Source organism: Phragmites australis, chromosome 3 (assembly GCF_958298935.1).
Source record: "Phragmites australis chromosome 3, lpPhrAust1.1, whole genome shotgun sequence".
Taxonomy (NCBI): domain Eukaryota; kingdom Viridiplantae; phylum Streptophyta; class Magnoliopsida; order Poales; family Poaceae; genus Phragmites; species Phragmites australis.
In genome coordinates this window covers 46,917,532-46,941,606 of record NC_084923.1, presented here as the reverse complement: position 1 = coordinate 46,941,606, position 24,075 = coordinate 46,917,532, and the positions used below count along the sequence as shown (strand labels likewise).

The following is a 24,075-nucleotide window of genomic DNA, read 5'->3' as shown; positions in this document are numbered from 1 at the left end:
GGTTACACCAAAAGGAGCCTCCAATTAGTATAAGATAAGATCCTCCTCTTCTTGTTATCCCTTCCCGAACTCCCTGGAATGCCTCTCTCTTAATGGCGTGGTGGGCACGAAGATGCTGCCGCCTCTCTCAAACCTCACCTCTCTCACAAGTTTATCCATATGGGAATGTGGGGATTTAAGAGGCGACGGATTGTTGCCTCTCCTTACTCAAGGGCACCTCACCGAATTAACGGTCCGCGAATCCCCCACATTCTTCGCTGGTTCCGAGCCCTCACGGCTGCATGAACAAGAGCTTCCATCCCGTTCCTCCAAACTGCAGGAGCTCGATACGGATGACGTCGCAGGAGTCCTTGCTGCGCCCATCTGTATCTTGCTCTCTTCCTCACTCACCAGATTGGACTTCGTTGGGGTCCAAGAGGTGGAGCGCTTCACAAAGGAGCAAGAGGAGGCCCTTCAGCTCTTCACCTCCCTCCAGGAGATCGGATTTTGGTCTTGCGACAAGCTGCAGTGCCTCCCTGCAGGGCTGCATAGACTTCGCAACCTCAAGAGATTAGATATCAGCAACTGCCGAGCCATCCGATCGCTGCCCAAGGACGGCCTCCCAAGTTCACTGCAAGAATTAGAAATTAGGAACTGCCGAGCCATCCGGTCTCTGCCCAAGGTCACTGCTAGAATTGGATGTCCGTCATAGCCAAAGCGAGGAGCTAAAAAGGCAGTGCCGCAAATTTATAGGAACCATTCCAATAGTCTACACTTGACTAACCAAGGTAACAAACACTTGTCTGATTGTACTCCTCCATAGTTCCTACCCACCAATTTCCCTTGCTTTCCCTAACCTCTTTACTGCCATAGTCATTCTCGTTTTGTTTGTTTCGTGGCAATAACTATTTCATCTGAATAACCCATTTGTTTTGACCTACTCTGTAGGGCTCTTATTCGAATTGTACATTCTTCTAGCATCGTAGGATTCTCTCTATATCCATGTGTGGTTCTGAGTTGTCAAGCATGAACGTCTCAGCATGTACCTTCTGCCCTGTACATAAAACTGGTTAGTATATGCAAAATCACCCCATAGTCCTATACACTATTTAGAAGTTCAGCCTGTTGCTTGTTTTTTTGGTTATTTATGCACTTTCCCCTTAGTTACAGTTTTTTTTTTTTTAATTCTGTGCGATAACACTTATATTGTTTTCTATCAGGTGAAGGTCTTTAACATACTCCTGTGTTCCTGGTCTGCATCTCGGATGAGTTACTTAAATGCGGATGCTCCTGAATGATTTGTTTTCTGGTCAAAGGTTGCTCTCTTAGGAAATCCAGTTCAGCAATCAATGATTTTAGTCTTCTCATGTTTCTTGGATCTGATAAAATATGATTTTAGTCTTCTAGACAAAGTAAAGCCCACATGTTTAAAAAGTATGCTCTGTTTTTTTTGGAACATTTTGAGTGCATTGCACTTGCACACGATTTTGTGTATACCCATTTAAAATTTTAAAAGAATATATTCTGTATGACTCTTTTTTTTTCACTTGTCTATGGATCATTGTCTTCGTGCATCGTAACTCATTTTCCCACAATCCAGTAATCCAGTCAAAATTATTGGCAGAGGTTCGTTTTAATACTCAAGTTAGTTAGCAGTTTAGTAACGCTTCTCAGCTTGTAAAACCTGCTCTACTAAAAAAAGCTTGTAAAACCTGCTTCAACTACTTCTAAGTTGCCTTGAGGTACTTCTGCAGAAAATATTGTATCCTTGTGCTTTTTACTCTGAGACTTCTTGTTAGTTCTGAACTCTGATATTCTCATTTCTGTTCTCAACATAGGACTAACTTGTTGCTCCAATGTGGTGATTTATATGCTGCTTGGCTGCACTCATCAATTTGCTTAACTAATTGAGTATCATGAACCTTATAACAGTATGTGTTCCTCACTACTTGCAGGCATTCAAATTTTGATTAGACAGAGACTGGAGCTTGCACTGACATTGTCATGTTACTATTTGTTTTGCAGATAATCTCTGTTGGAGCCACTTGTTAACCAAAATAATATACGGTACTTGGATCAGACTATAATGTAAGGTAATTGCTTTTTGCTTCACCCCCAATCTCGTGAGCACCCTGTCATTTTTTATATATACCATATTTTACAAGTGTTGCTTAACATGAACACTGCTTATTTTATTCTAAAGTGCAAAGCTAGTCTTTAAGCTGTGTATTATTCTACCCTTGTTGAGTTCTTTCTCAAACCACACTGTTGTGCACTTCAGGGATTCGAGTTGTATCTTGCTGCTGTTAGATATTCTTCATCAAAGGTAATTGTACTAAGATTTATTGTTTTTGTTTAATCTTTGTGAAAATGTTAATGATGTCGGAACTGTTTCTGCTATTTTGGGCATTCAGATATCAAAACAAAGATTATTGACGCCTTTGAGGCTTCAATAGTGATGCAACATAAGCATATGTTTATTATGAAGGTATGCTTTTTTTTTAAAAAAATGGCTGAAAGATGTTGAAGTAAGTTTTCTGGAAAAGGCAAGCTGTTCCTTTTCTGCTAATGGAAAACCTTGTTTCATGCTGCTAGGAATCTACGGCAACAAGCTAACAACACAAGGATACATGCACGCCTATGTAACAATTAAAGATGAAAGTTCAAAACCAGCTTCTCAAGTTTGCTATGTCTTGGTATCAGATTACTAATAAGGAGTGCACTGTTTTGTTCTGGTCAGCCAACACTAGATCAGAAAGTCACATCTGCGAATGTGTGCAAATACTGCTAACTTGTGCTGCAACTGTAAGTGCCTCACTCTCGCTGAACTTCTCTCTGTTAGGTACACATTATAGGCAGCTGCCCTATAAGTTAAAATTTTACTTCATTTTTGTAGATTGTCTCCTTTGATGCCTCATGTGGCCATGGAGCATATATTGGCAAAAGCTATGGTTGATTCAGGCAACATTCTGCCATGCAAAAAATGTAAGTATTGCTCAGTGCATGCAACTTCATCTGCTCCAACTTCCAAGTGATCATGTATAGAATAGTTCTTGAACCATATGGTACATAATGTCTCGAGTCTCCTACTCTCATTAGACCTCAATGTCTTGGCTCTTGCCTACAGACCCCTTTGCCATTGATATCTGCAGTAAACCATGAGCACCTTCAGGCTTCACCTTATATTGGTTCACATCTTCCAGAAATTTTTGTACGTACAATCCTTGTTACCTTCATATGAAAAACCCAATCTGTTTTTTTATGAGAGTACTGTGAAATGTTTACTTTCGTGAAGTGGTGAACACTTACATCTTTTCTTTATATTTTGCCTGTAGAAATAATGTGAAAGGTACTGGCAAGAATCCTTTGACGTATTTAGATCACATCAAGTTGATTCAAGTTCTTGAGACATCGGGTTATAAAGGGTTTCATGTCAGACCATCTCAAGCGATGCAAATGTCAGTCACAGACTCGTGCTGCTGCTCAGTAAGTTACTGAAATGGCCTGAAACTTTCCATACTATAGCGTGCATATGTGAATAGGGCTACCTTGGTAAAATAAGTGTGCTATCATGTACATGCCTTTTAAGATTATAAAGTACATGCACAAGTGCGCACACCGTGCATGGTATTGTGCCCTGGTATTGGGTATGATTTGCATTCTAAACAATGAACTGTATTTAGGTTACTGCAAGTTTTGAACTGAGTGGAACATTCCAAGGCACAAGTCAGCAACCTAAAGTATTTTTTTTAGCTATAAGAAGACCATTATACCATGTATTTTTGTCACTTTCCGATAGCATACATGGAAATTCGCTTAATTAAGATCGTTATTTTATTTCTATAATGCAGACTGCAGTAAACATTGGTGGGAGAAAAAAAGAGATAATTCCTTAAGTTTTTTGTTCGCTAGCTAAGGCAGTTTGTCCTAAAACATCACAATATATCATTTTCTCAAGCTCCTAAGGTAGCACTACAAATATAATTTCATTTTTCTTATTTTAACCCTGAATTATGTGTTTACTCCCTATTTTGTTATTGCTGCCCATTTTAATATTAGAGATGAGCCAAAGTCGTGGTTTATGCTTCTTTCCAAAATATTCTAAAAATATATATTTCCCATAACAGAGTGCGGTGTTTGTTCTGATCAGGCAACATGAATTATATGCTTTTTAACTGCACAAGTTCAAGCTCACCTAACTCATTTTCTTCTTCTATTTTTTTAGGAAAGAAAGCTCGCTTAACTAGTTGCTATTGATAACAGTAAGAACCTCATTATTGTCAATCTTCCATTTCAGTTACATGCAGTGTAGGCAGCTAATGTGAAAACTGAAAAGCTCCAAAGTTTCTTTAGTATTGTAGATCATCTCCTTGGAAGCTGCCAACACAAGATTAAATACTACTGTTCAGTGTTCACTGGATACTTCATATGCTCCTGTGTCTCCTCTGGCTGCATCCTCTGCACACTCGGGGCCTACTCGCCCTTTGATCTAGCTGCTGATTGGAAGTTGTTGTCCATCTGTCCAACCTGCCATCTTAAGCAGCCTTGAACGAAATGCCACTTAAGATTGCACTCGTCTCATTAGAGTTGCCACATGTATCTCCTGAATGTCGTTCTTGTACACACTTATCCTGACTTGCATGAGAGGTGAGTATTATAATTTGATCAGGTCCTGTTCTGATGCTAAATGTTATTTTCACCTTGAGAAATACTGATAATTTTTTTCTACAACTTTATTGGTATCCTGGCTAGCAGGAATTGTGTCCAGGCGTCTTGCCAAGATCTCAATGGTCTTCTCAAGATATCACTTCTGCTCATATAGCTTGAAGTTGGACAAGGTTTCTTGCATCTGTCAGGTTTCTTGCCAGGATGGCAGTACCATTGTAGGCTGAATTATCCAGATTCCAGAGAATGAGAGAAAGCATTGCTCCCAATAAGATCCAAGCAGGGACACCACAACTTCAACTCTTCAGGCATCCCTCGAAAGCTCAAAAGCATGATCATGCTCTGTAGGCAAGGAATGCTCATTCTCAAAAACTGCGGCTCGAGACGAAACTCGTCTTTTGAAGTTTCCTTGCACACCAATTGCCAAGGATACAAAAATATGACCATTAATACTGTATTTGGAGAGTAGCTTTAGTTCCTTGACAATATAGTTCTGGGAAATCCTCTATTATCGAAGCGGTTTTCTGTAGTATGTCCTCTGTGTGTGTATCTGTAGAGTAGCTTCTGATACTTGCCATCGTTTTCTTCGTCCGACGTGGCTTCAGAATGTTGTGGCGACTGCCCTTGCTCGGCGTTCTGAGCTGAACTTGCAGCTGTATGATTCAGGGGCATTTTGATGCTTAACATGTAAGCTGGTAAAGTTGGATAAAACGTCCTCGCTGAAGCAACCAACAAGACGGGGAGGCACGCAGTCAAAATTCACAAGTACACCTGCCATCGCCTTTAGTAGCAACAGAAACGTCTCGACAATAGGCTTGCCTCACATATGTGGATGATTTTTTTGCAAGCTAGATCATCCTCTACACTACTAATTTTTTTCAGAATTTTTTATAATTATTTTAATAGTGTTTTGAATTTTGAGAATAATAGAATATAATTTTTATTTTTATTTTTATTTTTTAACCTGTCATCTATTGAAAATATGACATGTTTATTTTTTTTAATCTATCGCCGGTTAGATAAGAGACAGTAACTTATTTTTGTAAAAAAAATAAATGGACGTAATTTTTTATTTTCGAAATATAAAAATAAAAAAGCTCTTACATATTTGGACCTAACATAAACCTAGTTAGTTTGGGTTTTCACTGGGCTTTAAGAAAGCCTATGACTAGTCGAAACCATACTTTGTCCCTTCCCTGACCATCAACGACTATGGCTTTACCGGAGCTTGCCGGCGGCGACGGCAGCTACGATTTCCACCTCCACTACATCTCCGCCACCTCCCGGGACTCTTCTGCGGCCGCCGACACCGACACCGCCTCCGATGGTTCATACGATGCGTTTGTTGATTTGAGCACCTTTTCGCCGTGAAGGTGAAGAGGGTGTGCGATGTGTGCGAGGACGCGAAGGATGTGATGGTGGCGCGGGCGTTCCCGGTGATGAGCGCCGCGCCGACACAGCAAGCTCCCCCATCAGCGTGCTTCTTCTTGAATGTCGTGCTTCGGTTCTCTGATGTGATCTCCAATAACCGTTGCCTCGTGATCTCCTTATGATTCGTGTTCGGTATCGCCCATTTTAGTCGGATTTGTCTGATGCTTGGTCAATTAAGTCTTGAACAGTTATATAGGGTGTTTGTTTTAATGGATCAATCCATCATATGAATTTTGGCGGGATGACAACATTCCTCATATTTTCACGAATTAAGTTCCTATGAGGAAAGAAATAAGGTGGTGATGGATCAACTCATCCCACTCCTCAAACCAAACAAGTGAGCTAGGTTCGAAATTAGAATCGGATGATCCCAACTTATTACTCAAACCAAACAGCCTAGTTCTTCAGAAACTTGTGATGTGACGACGCCCGGGGGACGCGGTGACTACGGCGCCGGAGGCCGGGTGGCGTGTTAATGGGTTTGCTTGTCCTCCACTGTAACTGCTAAGAACGCTCGTCTCGTTCTGGACTTCGTCAGGCTCCTAAGAACGCTCTTGATTCAGAAGCTTCAGGGTACTGAGTCTGACTGCGCTCTCATGTGTAGATGGAAGTGGTGGAATCCCAACCACCACATGGTCTTCCAGATTTGATCAACCCCACTTGTTTAGTTTCGAGGTTTCTAATGGTCAGAATTCAGAAGCACACTGAACATTTGTCGTCACCTTCGTCTCTCTGCTCAAAACTGAAGACACTGGAGGTGAGTAACAAGTAACAGCAGAACACTCCTCGATTCTCTGACAAACTCTAGTCACATTGCACAACTACATTTCCCTATACATTTCATCATGTTTTGAACCTGCACATGTCACTGTATAGGCACTTTCTCCCGGGACCAAAGCATTTTTGTGTTCTGCATAACAAGTATGTTTCATAAGGTACACCAGAAAAATCAGAAAGCACCAAAATGAGTATCAGAAAGTGAGTTTCATTCAACTATTGCTCCATTAAAAAAAGAAAAGCAAAAGAACGTGTGGCCTGTACAGTGCAGAATTTACTTGGAATACATTTCAACTAGCTTCCTCAGATTGTCAAAGACACCTGTGAATAGTTTCAGTTCCAATAGTAAACTTGGCCCTATTTGGCGGGGATTCTGGATTCGGTTTCTCTCGTCTAGGAACCAATTCATCAGGGCCTTTGTTCATCCTGGGCATCATCATACATCATTGCTAAGTGCTGACCGGCTGGAGAAATGGCCCTGAACAGTGTCCTTCATCTTGCTTGTGTTGTACCAGGAGTTAGTTGTACGTCTTGATAAAATCCAGTAAATCCAGTGTTCTTGGATTTATCTGAATCGGACAAAATGAGAGTAACTGCTTTGATACTACTCCATGCTTTTTCGATGACATTTTGTCATTCAGCGAGCATCTGATGACTTATTGTCCGGCGGTGCTACATTTTCCCATGTCAAAACGTAATCAACAGAGCAGGTTTGGATGCAGAAAACCAGTAAGATGTACTGCAAATTTTTATGCTCTTTCTGGTAATCTTAATGAGCTCATCAGCACTGCATCCAGCCTAGGAACGACAATGATAGTCGAGGCGATGGTTTCAAATCTAACTGTACATTGTAATCCATTGTAGCTGGAAGTTCCCACTTCTGGTAGACTATCATTACTGTAGTTGGATTTTATGATTTGCAATCGAAAACTTCAAGACATGCTTCAGATTCTAATCTTATATCTGCTTGCAACAGTAATCACAATCAAACCCTCACCAATGAAAAGCATAACTAGTAATTGCTGGTCTAACTGGAAGAGCAAGCAGGGTGTGACGCCGCAAGAGAGGAGCCCAACAACATAAGAACCATGGTTGCCCGCGGTCTCACCGTCTCTGAGATTCAGGCCCACGAGATCACTTAATTAAATTTTCCCTGTGACTGTGAGGCTGCACCCATTTCCTCCGTTGAGTATTGCAGCCACTTAATTAAATTTTCCCTGTGACTGTGAGGCTGCACCCATTTCCTCCGTTGAGTATTGCAGCCACGCGTGCGAGGCTTCAGAATGCACTTGCAGACACACGGCCTTGATTCAAAATTCGCGGCACTTGTGAGGCCGTCCGATTGGCGTCTTTGCCCCGTTATACTCCGCTTGAATTGCAGTGCAGTTTTCCTCGGCTGGCATCTCCTGGGGTTGGCTGTGTGAATGATGTGGCCCCTCGGAGAAGGAGTAGCTCAAAGAACTGTTGCCTTCATCGTCTTCTCGATCTGGAGTCAACGCCTCCGCCATCGACTGGGCTGATCAGCCCCTCAGCACGACGAGGAGCCAACGGGCAGAGGCCATCTCGAATTCTCGATCTCGGTATCCTACGCCACCGTAGTGTGCTGCGGTTGGCGACGTGCCCGGCAGAGGGCGCGCGGCAGTAGCTGCTAGCTGCCACACACCAATTAGCCCGACGCGAAGGTTGGAGGAGGCACGCGCAGGCTCGCTTCCTGTCCGTGCTGTGGCGACCGTTGTGACGAAGACTTAACACTATCCGTGCTTTCCGCCACACTAAATTTTGTGGGAGGGGATCGAGACAACTAGAATTATAGATATCATTATTGGAGGCGACCGTTGTGACAAAAGACTTGACTATTCTTCTAATTGTCGGTCGGGTATGGGGAAAACAATGCTAGCACAACATATTTATAAGGAAGTTAAAAAATACTTCGACTTGAGGATTTGGGTATGTGTATCTGTCAACTTCAGTGTGCCTAGATTGTTAAAGGAGATTATAGAGTCTATCCCTGAAGTAAAATATGAGGGGGGAAAATAGTGCCCTAGAGAAGTTGATTGAACAAAAATTAAAATCCAAGCGGTTTCTGCTTGTCCTGATATGTGGGATTATGGTAATAGTGACGAATGGGATAAGCTGTTAGCACCACTAAAAAATGGGCAAATCAAGGGTAACATAGTTCTCGTCACGAGTCGGTCTCCATTCTCCAGCACTAGCACAAATGATTAAAACAACAAATACCACAATAGAACTGGAAGGTTTACGTGAACAAGCATTTTGGGAGTTATTCCAAGCATGTGTGTTCGACGGTGACCACGATAGTGGGGTCCACGTCATCGTATATCGGCCAGAGGGATTAAAATTTTGCAAAAAATTTAGTAAAATTTTATGAATTTTGAGAATTTTTTGGAGAACGAAATATCTAATTCTGAATTTTTTTAAGATCAATAGAGCATATGATGAAAAATAATTTAGATTTAAACGAAATTTTAAGAAATTTGTAGGAACGAGAATGTCGACTAGAGGGGCTGAATAGACACCTCTATTTATAAGCCTAGGAAATTTATCCCTTAAGTTTACTAGCTTTTTCCTAAAATACCCCTCTTTTGTAGTGCACTTCTACCTATCATCGAGGGCATTTTGATCTATTTTCTTCTTCATTCATTGGACGGCCGCGGCACCTTCACGACTTAGCTTCACGATGGTGCCACATACTCCTCCAATCCTCCCACGGTTTTGAGGCCAAACCGCGAAACCGTCTGCACGCTTCTCAAAGCGTGACTCACCGCCTTGCTTACACCTTAAGCAAGCGCTTCGATATCGACGCGTGTATTCTGTCATGAGATCCTGACCGCCGGCAAGTCTCTCCCGCTCCTGATCCCTCGGGCCACCTTGTCACTTGCACCGATATTCCCTTCGCTTGACTTTGTCAACACGTCGTCTCCATCCGCCTTCAATGCTTTGCTTGACCTCCACGTATTCAGCTAGGATCACCCTTGACTCCACCCGACCTCCTTGATCGTCTGGCACCAAGCACTCCGCTTGGCCCCGATCATCCCGCCATTGACCGCCAAGTTGCATACATCACCTGCACACCATGAAACAAGTAAACACATATCTCCAACTCCAATTCCAATTAGTCCATAATCATTATGCTCAAATGAAATATCAAATCAATTCAAATCACATCAAAGCTCATGCAAAACTGAAGATCATCAAACCAAATAAATGACAATGTCAATCACTCATCACAAGGCCGTGGCACGACGGGCCGGCACGGCACGGCCTGTTTAACTATTCATATTTTTTAATATTTTATATAATTTATTTAGATCTAATACCATATAGGATATGTGGTGCAATGATAGTGTGTTTGACTCCCAAGTAGAAGGTCGGGTGTTCGATTCCGAGTGAAAGCAAGTTTTTGTGATTTTTTTTAATTTTCCGCGGGCTGGCAGGCCAAAAAAGTTCATCGGGCCTACCGTGCCTTAAATGGGCCATGCCTGGGATAGAGTCACGGCACGTGGGCCAACACGGCATAACCCGTTTAGCTAACAGGCCTAATTAGGCCGTGCCTCAACGGGAGCGGCCATGGTCAGGTATTTTTCTTCAATTAATAGTTGAAACAGAAATACTATCATTGACAATAGAATAAGGAGTGCTCAAATCATACCACTAACAATGATGACTCACATTGCAACTGATATAACTTAAACTCATATTACGTTACATTACTCATAATGACGACGCATGAACTAGACGGAATGTGATGTGCATTCTACTGTGCTTAATGAAGACTCCATAGGTGCTCCATGAGATCATCACGTAGTTGATGATGCAATGCCCAGTTCCTGATTGCTTGAGTTACTTCTATGTACCAGAGGACAGCTCGGTCTGGATCGCGACCCACTCTTGCTTTCTCGCCCATATAGTCATACACCTCCTCTTGATCGGAGCCTCCCCACTCATCCTCAATTATCATGTTGTCATTATGACACATGCGGTCATAATGTTGTGAAGTGTGCTTTGCTTTCAAATTCTACCTAGACCGCGAATTATGGTGAACCTCGACTACAGGATGCCAAATGTGCGTTCAACATCTTTCCTTGATGATGCTTGCATGGCGGAGAAATGCACGCTCTTGTCCCCCCCTTGGTGCTGAAATTGCTTTCACTATGGTCACCCATTCGGGTTGCATCGCCTAGGTAGTAGCCCGTATCATACGTGTTACCGTCAATGGTATATGACACATACGGAGCAGTCCCATCCGTAAGCCTGCTAAAAATGTTAGAACGGTGCAAAACATTTATGTCATTTAGACTAACGGGAATTCCAAAGAAATCATGCCATATCCATAGATCGTACAACGCAACCGCCTCCAAAACTATGGAAGGTTTGTGTGTATAGCTGGTATATGCACCATGCCATGCTTTCAGGCAACTTTTCCAAACCCTATACATGTAGTTGATGCTCCCCAGCATCCTGGGGAACCCTCTCTGCTCACCAATGGCTAGCAGTCAAGTAGTATCCTCCGTAGTGGGAGCGTGGAGGTACTGATCAGAGAAAAGCAAGATAATAGCTTCCACAAATTTTGTTAGGGCGAGCATCGCTGTGCTCACCCCGATCCGAACATACTCATCCACTGCGTCTGCACAGACTCTGTATGCCAATTGTCGTATGACAGCTATCATCTTTTGGAGGGGGCTTAGGCCCAGCTTCCCAGTGGCATCCCTCTTCTGCCGAAACCATGGGTCATGGTCCTCCATATCAGCAAAAATTCTTATGAACAATGGCCGACTCAACCGAAACCTTAGAGGGTGACCATTCGTTAGTAGTCATCAAAAGCTATACAATGTGTTAGTACTGGAGATGGCTCACCTACGAGGAAACAATGTATGACCATACATTGGGATGTTGGAGAAGTAATCCCGGAATAGCCTAGCAGCACCTTCCTGGTGCTCATGGTCTAGGACCGCATGTCCAAGACCGGAGCCATGGTGACGCGTGCGACCTTGGGTAGCAAGTTCTTCCTCCTCAATGGTGATCAACATCATCAATTCGTCCTCATCGTCGCTCGAGTCCGACGAGAACGAAATGAACGGATCTTCGAATGTGAACGAGCTCATTGTGTAAATGTGCAATGCGGAGGCAATTGAGCCTCTCTACTTAGGCAGACGCCCTCTTTATAGTCACGACAGTCTTCTCAAGCAAGCAACACGCGTCTGGCTTCTCATGCAATTGAACATGCATGTTCTTCCTAGCTTTCACGGTGACCACGAAGCTAGTAGGGAATGGGGAAGGGAATTAAAGACCGTTTACGTATAAAATGCATGTACAATATATATGTGTCACGTATTACAACTGTATTGTATGCGTCATGGTAGCTGACGAGGGTTAATCTTTGACAGTGATTCCAGAGTATGTTGGACAGTGGGTGTGTGAACGGCGTTTTGGGAACACAGGGAGTTGATGAGCCGGCGTTCGGTGAAGCATAAGATGAATTCTGTGTGTGATGAACTCTGAGACACGATGAGTTATACAGGTTCGGGCCACCTGGAAGATAATAACCCTACGCCCTGTGTGTTGTGTTTATAGAGAATCTGAGTGGGTTACAGAGGGTGTTCTAGATGATTGCCAGACTTTTTCCCTCTTTCCTTACAAACGGGGTCCTCATCCCTTTATATAGGAGGGAGGAGAACTTACACGTGGGTCCAAACAGAGGACTCCTGCTCATCCTAATATCTAACTCAAGCTATCATTACAGAGGACAAAGCGTGCTCACTTGCCCTGAGGGTTTGATACATCCCCTCGTCGTGCGTCGTAGATCTTTGGCCGTCACGCCGTCTCGTTCAGGTGCTCTGCCTGCCGCTTGTATGTGGAGTTATCAACGTGCCTGACCAGCCTGCTGACACCGTCCCATCCGTTGTGCGACGCCGTGCTGGTCTGCACTGCTCCACCCCATAGCATTTAATGCCACGGGACGGGACACTGCCCTTCTGCACTGTCCATGACTTCATTCGTAGGGGAAGTGTAGCGAAAATGGTCATATTAGAGCATAATTGTGATTTTGGTGATTAATAATAACATAGTCATTGTGACTAACATATTTGTCAAGAATATATGTTAGTAGGTCTCATGGATGCAATACATGAGAAGCCACCGAAGCCGGGACAAAGTTTGGTTTAATTGAAAAAAGTCCTGCGAGAAATAACTACACCGAATGGTCCGGTGCTCCGGGTATTTGCACTCATCGGAGCATCTCTATCAAAGAGGGATAGAGGCATGAAAGCCTCACCGGATAGTCCAGTGATTGATTTGAACACACCATAGAAAATCACCGGAGCATTGTTGATAAATGGGAGAATGCAGTGATCTCATCGGAAGGTCCGGTGCTCTGAAAAGTTGTACACCGGAGCATATTTTCCAGAGAGGGTTGCATTGGCTCGATTGGCTGAGGATAGCGCACCGGATGATCCGGTGATGAAGTGATGTGCACCGGAGAATACACCAGAGTAATTTACACAGGGAAGATGTTGGCTCAGATGGCTATGGTATACTCACCGAAAAGTCCAGTGATGAAGATGGAGTATACATCGGAGTATCCGGTGTTCACAGAGGCTTGAGGGGGGTTCCAACGGCTAGTTTGTGAGAGTGTACTCACCGAATGATCCGTTGTTAGTACTATTATTCTCACCGAATCATCTGATGTTAACAACTTTTTAGAGCCGTTGGGTTAACGGCTAGTGCACGAGTTTGATGCTATAAATACCCCTCCACTTAGTCATTTGAGTGTGCTGGAGTCCTGAGAAGTTCATGTACACCTGAGAAGACATCTAAGCCACCAAAGTGCTTAAAGTGATCATCCAAGGTGATTAAGCAAATATTAGTGAGTGATTAGTGCTTATAGGCCTAGAGAGTGAGTTGCTAAGTGATTGCTGCCTAGAGAGTGAATCAAGGAGTGATCCAACAGTGTACCTCTTGGTACGTCGGCACATTGGAGTCTTGGTGACTCACCGATAAGCTTGTTGACCCTCTGACTTGGTGTAGAACTGTGACAAGATGATTATGTGGGGATGCGAAGACCCTTACCTTTGTGGCCAAAGCTCCGAAGTGATCACGACGGCGAGGAACCGGAAGAGAGGCTAGTAGTGAGACCTTGCCTTGGTGGCTCATCTGGGTGGAAGCCTTGTCTTTGTGGCTTGGTGGCTTAAATGTCGTGATCGGGTGACGACTAGAAGCATATCCTTTGTGGAGCTCTAACGTGGACTAGCGGTGGTATTCATGCCATCGATATCACGAGAAAAAAATCATTGTGCCGAGTTTGCTCTCTCTACCTTATTTACATTTCCGCATTTACTTACTTGCAATTTACCTTCTTAGATAGATTGTAAGTGCTTTGATCGGTAGAGTAGACACACTAGATAAACTTAGAGCGTATTTAGATATAAATTGATATAGATTTATCTTATGTTATTTTTGAAGCTAAAATAGTTTTGAGTATCCTAATTCACCCCTCTCTTAGGACATCACCAATCTCCTACAAAAAGATGCCTAGGAAAGGAAAAAAAATACTTGAGTAGATATCAATAAATGCGTTCAGATGATGTCCCAATGAGGTTAGTCACGTAAGCCTCGTACTGGTCGCGGGACTTCCTACCCTGGTTGTGTGATCGACTAGTTTTTAGTAAATATACATCTTTGGTACTTATATTTCTTAGGGGACCTTTTTTCTAGTACCTCTATACTCTATACTCTATACACCAATAATAGTTATGCGGAAATGATAGAATATTATAAGTTTATTGGAGAAGAGAAAGAGAAAGTGAATATTATTGGAGTGCAGGAATTTAAAAAGAACAAGTGTAAAAAGAGAATATCTTTAGAAAAGAATTTTGGGCTGAAAAAAACTAAATGAAGAAAAACAGTTAGAGGTGATCTAACGCCTCTCGGCCGTCTCCTCACCCATCTTACTTTCCTTGGTTTAATCCTAGCCGTAGAATTTTTTTTTATGGTTTGATTCGTGCCAGCTTAGCTTGATATGACATGCTCATCTGCAGCAACTCTCCTTCGATTGCTTTACAGGGCCTATTTAGTTGTGGGCGAAGCATCCGGTGCACAAGATACAGTCGCAACTTTCATTCGATTGCCCTACAGGCTTATTTGGTCGTGGTCTTGTGAACGATTTTTTTTTTTTTTACGCGAGGATGTGGAGAAGTACGGGGTGCACACGATGCAATCTGTGCATTGTGCGCATGTTGGAGAAACAATATATGCACTTGTCATATTTTTTTTTGCAGATTCACAAGAACTAAGTTTGACGAGTATGTTATCGGAAAAAAACTAAGTTTGATGAGTGCTTGTTAACCAGCCACAATTTAGGCGCGGATACCTTTTTTCAGCCTAGTCAATTTCTTTCGGATATTTTGGATTGGGGATGGCTATTTCGCTCTAGCTGAAAAACCTTGACTTCAGGCCTAAATGCAACCTTGAGGTAGACTAGAGTCGTCAAAAAGGCTTGAGGCTTCCGAGCAACTCGAATTCGACTCACTAATCGCACGATTTTGAGATTGGTTTGTCTAAGATTCGAGCTGGGTTCGAGCATGGCTTAAAGGTTATGAGTCTCTTATTCTATTTAATAATTTGATAATTTATACGTTTGTTTAGAAATAGAGAAAAATATTATAAATTTTAGCTGTTAACGAGACTACTCGAGTCGAGCTCGAGCAGAGTCGAGCTAGCTTATCTGTTAACCAGCAGCTCTAGGCCAAGCCAGCAAACCGCCTGCCTTCTCCCTAGGGATGAAAATGAAAATAGTAAAACTCGGAATTTCGAAGATGTTTTTGAACTTTTTCGATTGGAGAAACCGGAAACGATATTTCGAAAAAATAGAAATGAAAATGATAAAATGATAGCGAAAATGATTTAGACCACTTCCAATCATTTTAGAATTTTCCCCTTTTAGACCAATAATTTCCGACATTAATTTTTGAATTTCTTTGGCTCGGCCCAGACTCCAGGCAACAGGCAAACAACCGCCCAACAGGCTTTAGCTACGTGTAAGGGCCGTATCCCAAGCCATGTTAGGGTCATGCTCCCGCATGAATCAGACGCCCCCGTTACAGAGGTTGCACACGCCTACACACAACACACACTTGCAAATAAGAGGTTTCCCAATATGAGAGGCGAATCAATGAATCATGGAGGAGAAGGGGAGCGGAGGAGGGTTTCGGTGGGCACCATCGAAGAGCATGATGGTCCTGGTGTCAAAGGGCTGGAAGAACTCGACGTCCGTGGCCACCTTCATGGACTCCTCCGCCCGCGCGCTGCCGGCCGCCGCGATAATCTACAACCTCGGTGATTGTCCTCTTCGTGTAGCTTGTGGTTGTTGCGGCAGGAGGTTGTGTCGTCGGTGGAGCGGCAGGGTGAGGGATGGGTAGCAGTAGGAGGAGCACCGCTCGTCAGTTGCCATCGTCCTTGACACGGCTGTGAAGCACTGAGCTACGAACGATGTGCTGCTGCTGCTACCTAGATTCCTGAGTTCTCTAGAGAGGTGGTGATCTGAATCTCCACCACATGAGCCTGGTGCACCTTGTGCTTCGACGTGGTGTGTCCAAGTAGCTCATAAATTGGCCAGAGGGGAAAATAAAAGACTAAAACCTGATTGGAGCGTGAGAGTTTCACTATTCCATCCTAGGTCTCAGCCTCAGCCGGCAGCCACCATAGCCTCAGTCGCAAAATTACGAACTTAACTCCAGTGGTTGTGTAATTGTGCTACCGTAGATAATAGCCTTGGTTCTTGTGCGAATTACAACTGAAAAGTTCATTACATAAAGAGACAGTATGACTGATGTGGGATATACGGGTGGATCCAGCTCCTCTGCACATAAAGAACAAGCAAAGATCCGTCTTTTAACTGAAATCTATCGGACATATTGAGATGACAATTTCAAATGTGCATTGCGATGCTTGGTGATGATTTGGTCTTCAGAACTATTTGAGCTTGCTATGGATGAATTCATAGAGTGAGTAAAATTTAATTTGAATTATTGATTTTCGATCGATAGCGGTGTGTTTTTTTGGATAACACAGTTTTTTATTTTTTTTCTAATTATCGAGTCGTATTCGTTTCGGCATTATTGTTGTCCACCTCGTTTCCAAATAAAAATATAAATTTAAAACTGGTTTAAACCATTTTCTATTCTTTTCATCCCTACTTCTCCCCGACGATTCTTTTCACTGATATTTTCGCGCTGGACCGTCGAAAAAGCGTCGGAGCAACTCGCTGCCACGTTGGTCCAAACCAAATCCAACTCATCTCTCTCTCTAGCCCCCGCACGCATCCTATCCTCCCAGTGCCAGTCCTACACACACTCTCTCTCTCCTCCCCCTCTCCCGCCTCCGACCACCGCACCGGCGAACTCGTCGCTGCACGCCGCCCATGGCCGCAGCGCTCGCGAGCTCGCCCCTCGTCCACCTCACCGCCTCCCGCCTCCGCCTCCTCCTCCCAAGGCACCGGGCCTCCGCTTCCTCGCCGGCATCCACCCCGGGGTGCTCACGGTGGGGCTGCTCGAGAGGCGTATGCTTGGGCTGCTCGAGAGGCGTGTCTTTGGGGTGGAAGCCAACGGTGGAGTTGAGGGCCATTAAGCGGTACGATCGGCTGCGGTGCTTCTCTACGGACGGGGGCGGCGGTGAGGAGGGGGAGAAGCGGGACGAGGAGGAGGCAGCGGCGGGCCCGGCGGAGGCTCAGGTGGGCCCGGCGGAGGAGCTGGGGTCTGAGCGAACCCGATCGGGGAGCTTTTCGTCCTCGTCCTCGTCGTCCGGGGTAAGGTGCTAAGGTGGTTTGCTTAGTTGCTTGTTGATTTGTTAGTGTGAGGGATCGAGCATTTAGATAGCTTATTGGAGTGGGAGAGGTAGCTGTGCGTTGGGTTAGCTTGGGAGCGGGTGCATTCTAGTTGGTGTGAAGTTTCGTGTTGCATTGTGTTAAACATAGTGGTACGTCTCGCTGATTTACTTGCTGGAGTTTTTGATGGAATGAGAAACTAAATTTGTACACATAGAAATGGGATCAAAAGCACATTAAGAATTACTGGTCAGCTGCTCATTGTCGATTTTCAAATGGAATTCTAACATATAGTCCGTAATAGTGGCTACTTAGTCGTATATAGGAAATCTAAAGTGAATAGTGTTACATGCGTATAATGTGTGACAGTCCATAGTAACTCCAGGTTAACCCCTTTTTGGCAAAGTAGGAGGGCTGCCCAAATGAATTGCTACGCACGCGTAGGGAGATCCTGCAAAGGGGCTGGTCTTAAGTGAATTTTGAGCCCTGGTGCAGAGGAATAGGATGGATCCTTGTGGTTACAGTGTTGTGTTAGTATGAGTATAATGGAGTAGTGTTTTCATTTCATATGGCATGTCGGATCCATGTGGTTACAGTGTTGTGTTAGTATGAGTATAGTGAAGTGGTTTTTTCATTTGATATTGTGTGACATTCAGTTGTGACAAATGTGTGGAAGGGAACTACAATGTGCTTGTTCTGGTGGTCAGTGGTCACAGCACAGCGCTAATGTATCGAGTGAAAAATATTATGGCACGTCACGTTGAGTTGTTGGATGAAATTGTACCTAAATGATGAAGTGGCTGTGTCTCTGTTATCTGATCATTATTGGTTTCATTTTTTTTTCTGACTTTGTCTCAATTAAAGCATATATACACATTCATTACAATTGTAGAGCACATCTTTTTTATTACTATTTGTGTGTATACTTCTTTTTCTCAAACATGATCTGCTACATTTTACTTTGATCAGACTCCTGGAATATCAAGCGAGCCACCACTGTTGAATTTTAGTGTTGATAATATCGATACAGTTAAACTGTTGGAACTCCTAGGCCCAGAAAAGGTTGATCCAGCTGATGTCAAGGCAATTAAGGAAAAGCTTTTTGGTTACACAACATTCTGGTTGACAAAAGAAGAACCTTTTGGTGATCTTGAGGAAGGAGTTCTTTTCGTTGGGAATCTCCGTGGGAAGAGGGAGGAAATCTTTGCAAAACTTCAACGACAGCTACGTGAACTTACTGGTGACAAATACAATCTTTTTATGGTGGAGGAGCCCAATTCAGAAGGGGAAGATCCACGTGGGGGACCCCGCGTTAGTTTTGGTTTGCTTAGGAAGGAAGTTTCTGAGCCTGGTCCTACTACCCTATGGCAATACGTCATTTCACTGTTACTTTTCCTTCTCACTATGTTCTCTTGCGTTGAGCTAGGAATCGCATCAAAGGTATATTTATCTTACTCTTCATCTGTTATATGCTACTGCATGTTGATACCCATTAATGCCAAGTTGCTTATACACTTTAGGATTTGTGCAGATTAGCAGTCTTCCACCAGAAATCGTTACATATTTCACTGATCCAAATGCTACTGGACCCCCTCCTGATATGCAACTTCTACTCCCATTTGTGGAATCAGCTTTGCCACTGGCTTATGGCGTCCTGGCTATCCAACTATTTCATGTAATTTTCACCCTAAATATGTTGAACATCTGTTTGTCCATTAGTTTCTGTTCGTCTATTAGTTTTTTTTAACCTATAAAGAAGTTATGTGAACAAGTGCACCTTTTAGATCAGTTCAATGTACTGTGTGCGCTCCAATTTGCTGTTAAAATTCTTTTGGAGTAAGTTGACTTTACAAGTTCTGTTTGTCTTACAGTTTTTTTTGGCTGTCATGCAAAGTTTGGGGCTAGGGGTTAATGAATTGCCTTTATTCAGAATTGGTGTTCAGCTAGTTTTAATGTTTTGGAATCATTGTTGTATAGAGGTATTTATGTAGAAGTTCAAAACCAAATGAGTGTTGTATTGCTTAGTCTTCTCGTTGATTAATTTGAAGCACACTATCAAATCGATCAGCTATGATGTGAATAATTGAAATTTGGCCTCAATCGAGGCAGGCAACGACCAACGATATCTGAGGATCCTTTAATCATATGAATATGTATATGGCTTTTGGAACTGCTTTTTCATGTAACCTCTTCTTTTTGGTGATTGTTTTAACTCTACTTAATATGTCGCCATTCTGTATGCAGGAAGTTGGACACTTTCTGGCAGCATTTCCAAAAAACGTGAAACTGAGCATTCCTTTCTTCATTCCGAACTTCACCCTTGGAACTTTTGGTGCAATTACTCAGGTTAGTGTTTCTTAAAAGAAGTAAACTCGGTTGGTGATTAGAATTTCTATGACATGGATGTGCCTGCTGTTGCCTTCTTATTTGTTGATACTGATCATGCCATGATAGTGCACAGTTGGGCAATATCTTGATGAGGCTGTGTACTTTAATGCTAACTTGATATTGTAGGAGACATATGTCATATGTCTCCTTTTCCAAAATATCTCTGGTTGACTTTATATCTCACTGGACAAATTGATTGAAATGATGCTTACTACTGTCATCATTGGCCAGAGGTACACTTTGTAGTTTAAATGCCAATGTAGCAATTAATTTTTTCTGGCCTTAATAGTTCTGGTTTATGTACATTTCTGACTGTGTGCTGAACATATGACTGATACATGATGCATTTCCCGGATTTTTTCTTATTTTCATTATTTACTCCTGCAGTTCAAGTCCATTCTGCCGGATCGGAAGACAATGTTTGACGTATCAATTGCTGGTCCTGTGGCTGGAGCTGCACTTTCCTTATCAATGTTCTTTGTAGGTTTATTACTCTCCTCAAATCCTGTTGGGGCAAGTGATTTAGTTGAAGTACCAAGCCAGCTATTCCAGGGCTCCTTGTTGCTCGGGCTTATTAGCAGAGCAACACTTGGATACAGGTATCTGATACTTGATGTTTGAACTCGTTCATTTGCAATATAAGCTAGTCATTAGGTTTTTTTTTTCCCGGATCTGCTTGTCATGTCTGCACCTTTTCCTTGAATTACTTGTGTTATTGGAGACCTATAGATTCCATTTCAGAACATATGGAAAGTTTAGCCACTTCCCTTACTTCTCTCTCATTACTAGTTTAAGTCTTTGAGAAGCATAACGGAATAGCTGAAACTCTTACTAGTTTTAAGGGGATCTTTCTTTCGGACTGATTCAAGAGAAATTCAACCAGTCACCAACTTATACATATTTTATGAACAACTGTATGTGATTGGATCGTATGGACCATCAGTGTGGATGGTCAAATAATTGTTCTATTACAACTCCTGTTGGTACAATTTCTGATGCGCACATTAGTCTGACCATGACATGATCGGTGGTATGAGTTGAAATAATCTACTTGGTTGATTCTGTTCCTTCAAAAGTCTGGCAGGAAATTGTTGGTTTCTTATGAAATTATATTTACTTACAGGGCTATGCATGCTGCTACAGTTTCAATCCACCCTCTTGTGATCGCAGGCTGGTGAAGTATCGTTCACTAAACCCTTGAGCCCTTTCAACCAAACGAGTGTTACTTTTCTTATTGTTCCTGCAAATTTTTTAGGTGTGGTTTAACAACTACTGCCTTCAATATGCTTCCTGTTGGATGTCTTGATGGTGGAAGAGCTTTACAGGTAAACATTACTGTAAATTTTGGTGAAATGCAATCAGATAACCACACTGTACCAGATGAACGTATGTGACAATAGAAATAACTTTTAGGTGGTCCTCAGTTGCCCTTGCTAGGCGCCTAACACTGTTTTCTGGTCATGTTTTTCTTTTACCTGTGATGCTGAATTTCTAAGTGATGCAGCTTGCAATGCCATTATGAAACCGAACAAGTGTATGCTAGTGTATTCAAGAGCTCATGACTGAAATATTACTATTTCACTATATTACATATTGTTTTCGTAGTATACTATCAGTGATCAACAAACAGTCTGCTATTATTATGGTCCAGGAGTTTGAACATGTTTGGAATTGCAACTTTATATGCTGTTGGGCCTTTGCAGATGTTTTTCCTGTGCAACGCCATTATAATGTGTCATCTGTCATGATAATCTCTGGTAGTTATTTGGACTGCTAAGTAACTTTGATTATTCATTTCGGAAAGTTCAACTTGACTGCAAGGTTTTGTTACAGTATCATGAAAACAAGTAACACAGTCAAATCTCATCCCAATGTTCCTTAAAAATATTTTGGTGTGTAACTTGACGTTTTTGCAGTACATGTTTTGTCAAGCTCTGTAGGCAATCTCCATTCAACTTTTTGTGCCTAGCCTAGTGGCTTGTAGACTGTAGAGAACTCCATGATTATTTAGCAGAAAAACATTGATCTTCTTCATCAAACAGCGTGTTTTACATCCCCTGATATATTCAACAGGGTGCCTTTGGCAAGGATGCTTTGTTTGGATTTGGCCTCACAACATACTCATTGCTTGGACTTGGAGTGGTAAGCTGGTCCATCTTGCACATCACAATTTCTATTGCAGTCATAGTGCAGTACAGCTTGGTTTCTTACCTCTTTGAGAAGTATGTTCGTCCATGTGCCACGTGAATAACAAGTATGCATGGTTTGTCACTAAGCAATTGGCATTTTAGTTTACGCTGTCCTGCCCATACAATATCTTATTTATCTCAAAACAATGTTTGGTTTTGTACAATGGCAGTAAAGGAAAATGTTGGAGTTGTCTAGAATCAATACAACACTGCTAGGTGGATTGTAAATATCAGAATTTGTCTTTAGTTCATGAAATTAAATAAAGTAAGAAGAGTTATCCGTTCAAAAAAAAGGTAAGAAGAGTTAGTACAGAAGCATGCTTAAATGAGTCATTTGCGTGACTTACATATAGCGTCCTTTCTTCAGATGACATATTGGTTTCACAAAGCCCTTAGGCTGCACTAGCTGAATACCTATTGTTTTTTAAACATTGTGTTGTACAGGAAGTCTTCTTCAGAAGACTTGTGTCTCGCGAGTCTTGCTTAACCTTCTTAGTACATCTGAATTTTGCAAGATGGTATTATTGCTTTATTGTCTTGAGTCTTGACTCGAGCTTCATGTGTCCTATTTATTGTTTGACCTTTGATTCTTCGTTTTCACCCTTGAACATGCTTCACTTCTGTCTTTGCCTCAGTGGTATTACATTCAACTCTAATGTTCTTTCTCCATTTTTGGTTTCGTCTAGCTTGGAGGACCATTGTCTCTTCCTTGGGGCTTATATGTGCTAATATGTCAGGTAAAAATGCAACAAGCTGATGCTTCAGGTATACACAAGTCAAAATTGATGTTTAGAGAAACGCACTAACTTGTCTGGAACTTTTTTTTTTCCCAGAGAACACCTGAAAAACCATGCTTGAACGATGTAAGCGATGTTGGAACTTGGAGGAGGGCAGCCTTGATAGTTTTGGTGTTTCTTGTTGTGTTGACTCTCATCCCATTGTGGGATGAACTTGCGGAGGACCTAGGTGTAGGGCTTGTGACTTCGTTTTGAGGTACACTGGTTACAGGTAGAATTAGGCCATGATGTAACTCAATTTTGTATTGAAATGTAGCCTCAATAGTGGAAGTGTTGTAAAGGCTTGTGACATTACCCGGTTAACTGAAGTGTGAATTTACTCGGTGCAAAGTGTGATGAAATTGCACTGATTGCATTGAGAGCCATTGTTCGAAAACATCGTCTGTAGATGTCACAATGTGCAATTTTGAATAAGATGTACCCCTTCAATAAATTATATGACCAGCAATTGATCAGATCTGCGACCTAGATCTACCCACCTGACTAGTTTTGGTGCAGGTACTGAATTTTACTCTTCGATGGTGAATCCTTGTAACATGAATTTCAAATTGTGTTAGAATTAGAGAATTACAAACATGACTTCCAAAAGTTTTGTCCCAATTTTATAGCAATATGGAATACGTTAGTCTACTGTATAAAACAGTTGATTCTTACCTCGTCTCTTCCTTTACTCTCTTTTCATTTAATAAAAACACTTTTAAACTCAAATAATTTATTCATTTTTGCTATTTACTCTAGTCTTCTAGCCTCACTATATCATTACCGGTTACGGATATATATCTCATTTTATCAATAAAAATAAATGAAAAAAATATGAGGCAAATTAGTGAATTATCTCCATCTTCTTTTTCAAATCTTATTTAAAATCAAACTAGTCATCGCTCTCGACGTATTCATTTAACGATACTTTCATATCACATTTGAATCCATATCATAAATTTACGCTATCATATCTAATATTTATATTTTTATTATAATACATCGCCACTAACTAATCAAAATTGAAACACAA

General features: G+C 42.2%; 1 protein-coding gene, 1 long non-coding RNA gene and 1 pseudogene across 2 annotated transcripts; all 3 read left to right on the top strand.

Annotated features, from left to right (window-relative positions):
* Positions 1-40: 40 nt before the first annotated feature.
* LOC133910798 (putative disease resistance protein At5g47280) lies at positions 41-5,176 on the top strand (annotated as a pseudogene).
* A 1,187-nt stretch (positions 5,177-6,363) lies between these two features.
* LOC133911270 (uncharacterized) lies at positions 6,364-7,158 on the top strand. Its single transcript, XR_009908634.1, has 2 exons — positions 6,364-6,832; positions 6,952-7,158. It is a non-coding gene; the product is annotated as an uncharacterized LOC133911270 (long non-coding RNA).
* A 10,007-nt stretch (positions 7,159-17,165) lies between these two features.
* On the top strand, positions 17,166-23,518 carry LOC133913495 (probable zinc metalloprotease EGY1, chloroplastic). Its single transcript, XM_062356662.1, has 10 exons — positions 17,166-17,671; positions 18,659-19,129; positions 19,221-19,364; positions 19,934-20,035; positions 20,465-20,676; positions 21,201-21,251; positions 21,333-21,402; positions 22,151-22,219; positions 22,953-23,003; positions 23,100-23,518. Exons 1-10 carry the CDS (start codon positions 17,288-17,290, stop codon positions 23,256-23,258), a joined length of 1,713 nt encoding a protein of 570 aa, XP_062212646.1. The 5' UTR covers positions 17,166-17,287; the 3' UTR covers positions 23,259-23,518.
* The last annotated feature ends 557 nt before the right edge of the window (positions 23,519-24,075 follow it).

What these genes read in the sequence shown, in the direction of transcription:
- LOC133913495 (XM_062356662.1), top strand. Translation starts at nt 17,288, where the DNA reads ATGGCCGCAGCGCTCGCGAGCTCGCCCCTCGTCCACCTCACCGCCTCC. An exon ending in TGGCTATCCAACTATTTCAT is followed by an intron (nt 19,365 to 19,933) that starts GTAATTTTCACC and finishes TTCTGTATGCAG; the next exon opens with GAAGTTGGACACTTTCTGGC. An exon ending in TATATGTGCTAATATGTCAG is followed by an intron (nt 23,004 to 23,099) that starts GTAAAAATGCAA and finishes TTTTTTTCCCAG; the next exon opens with AGAACACCTGAAAAACCATG.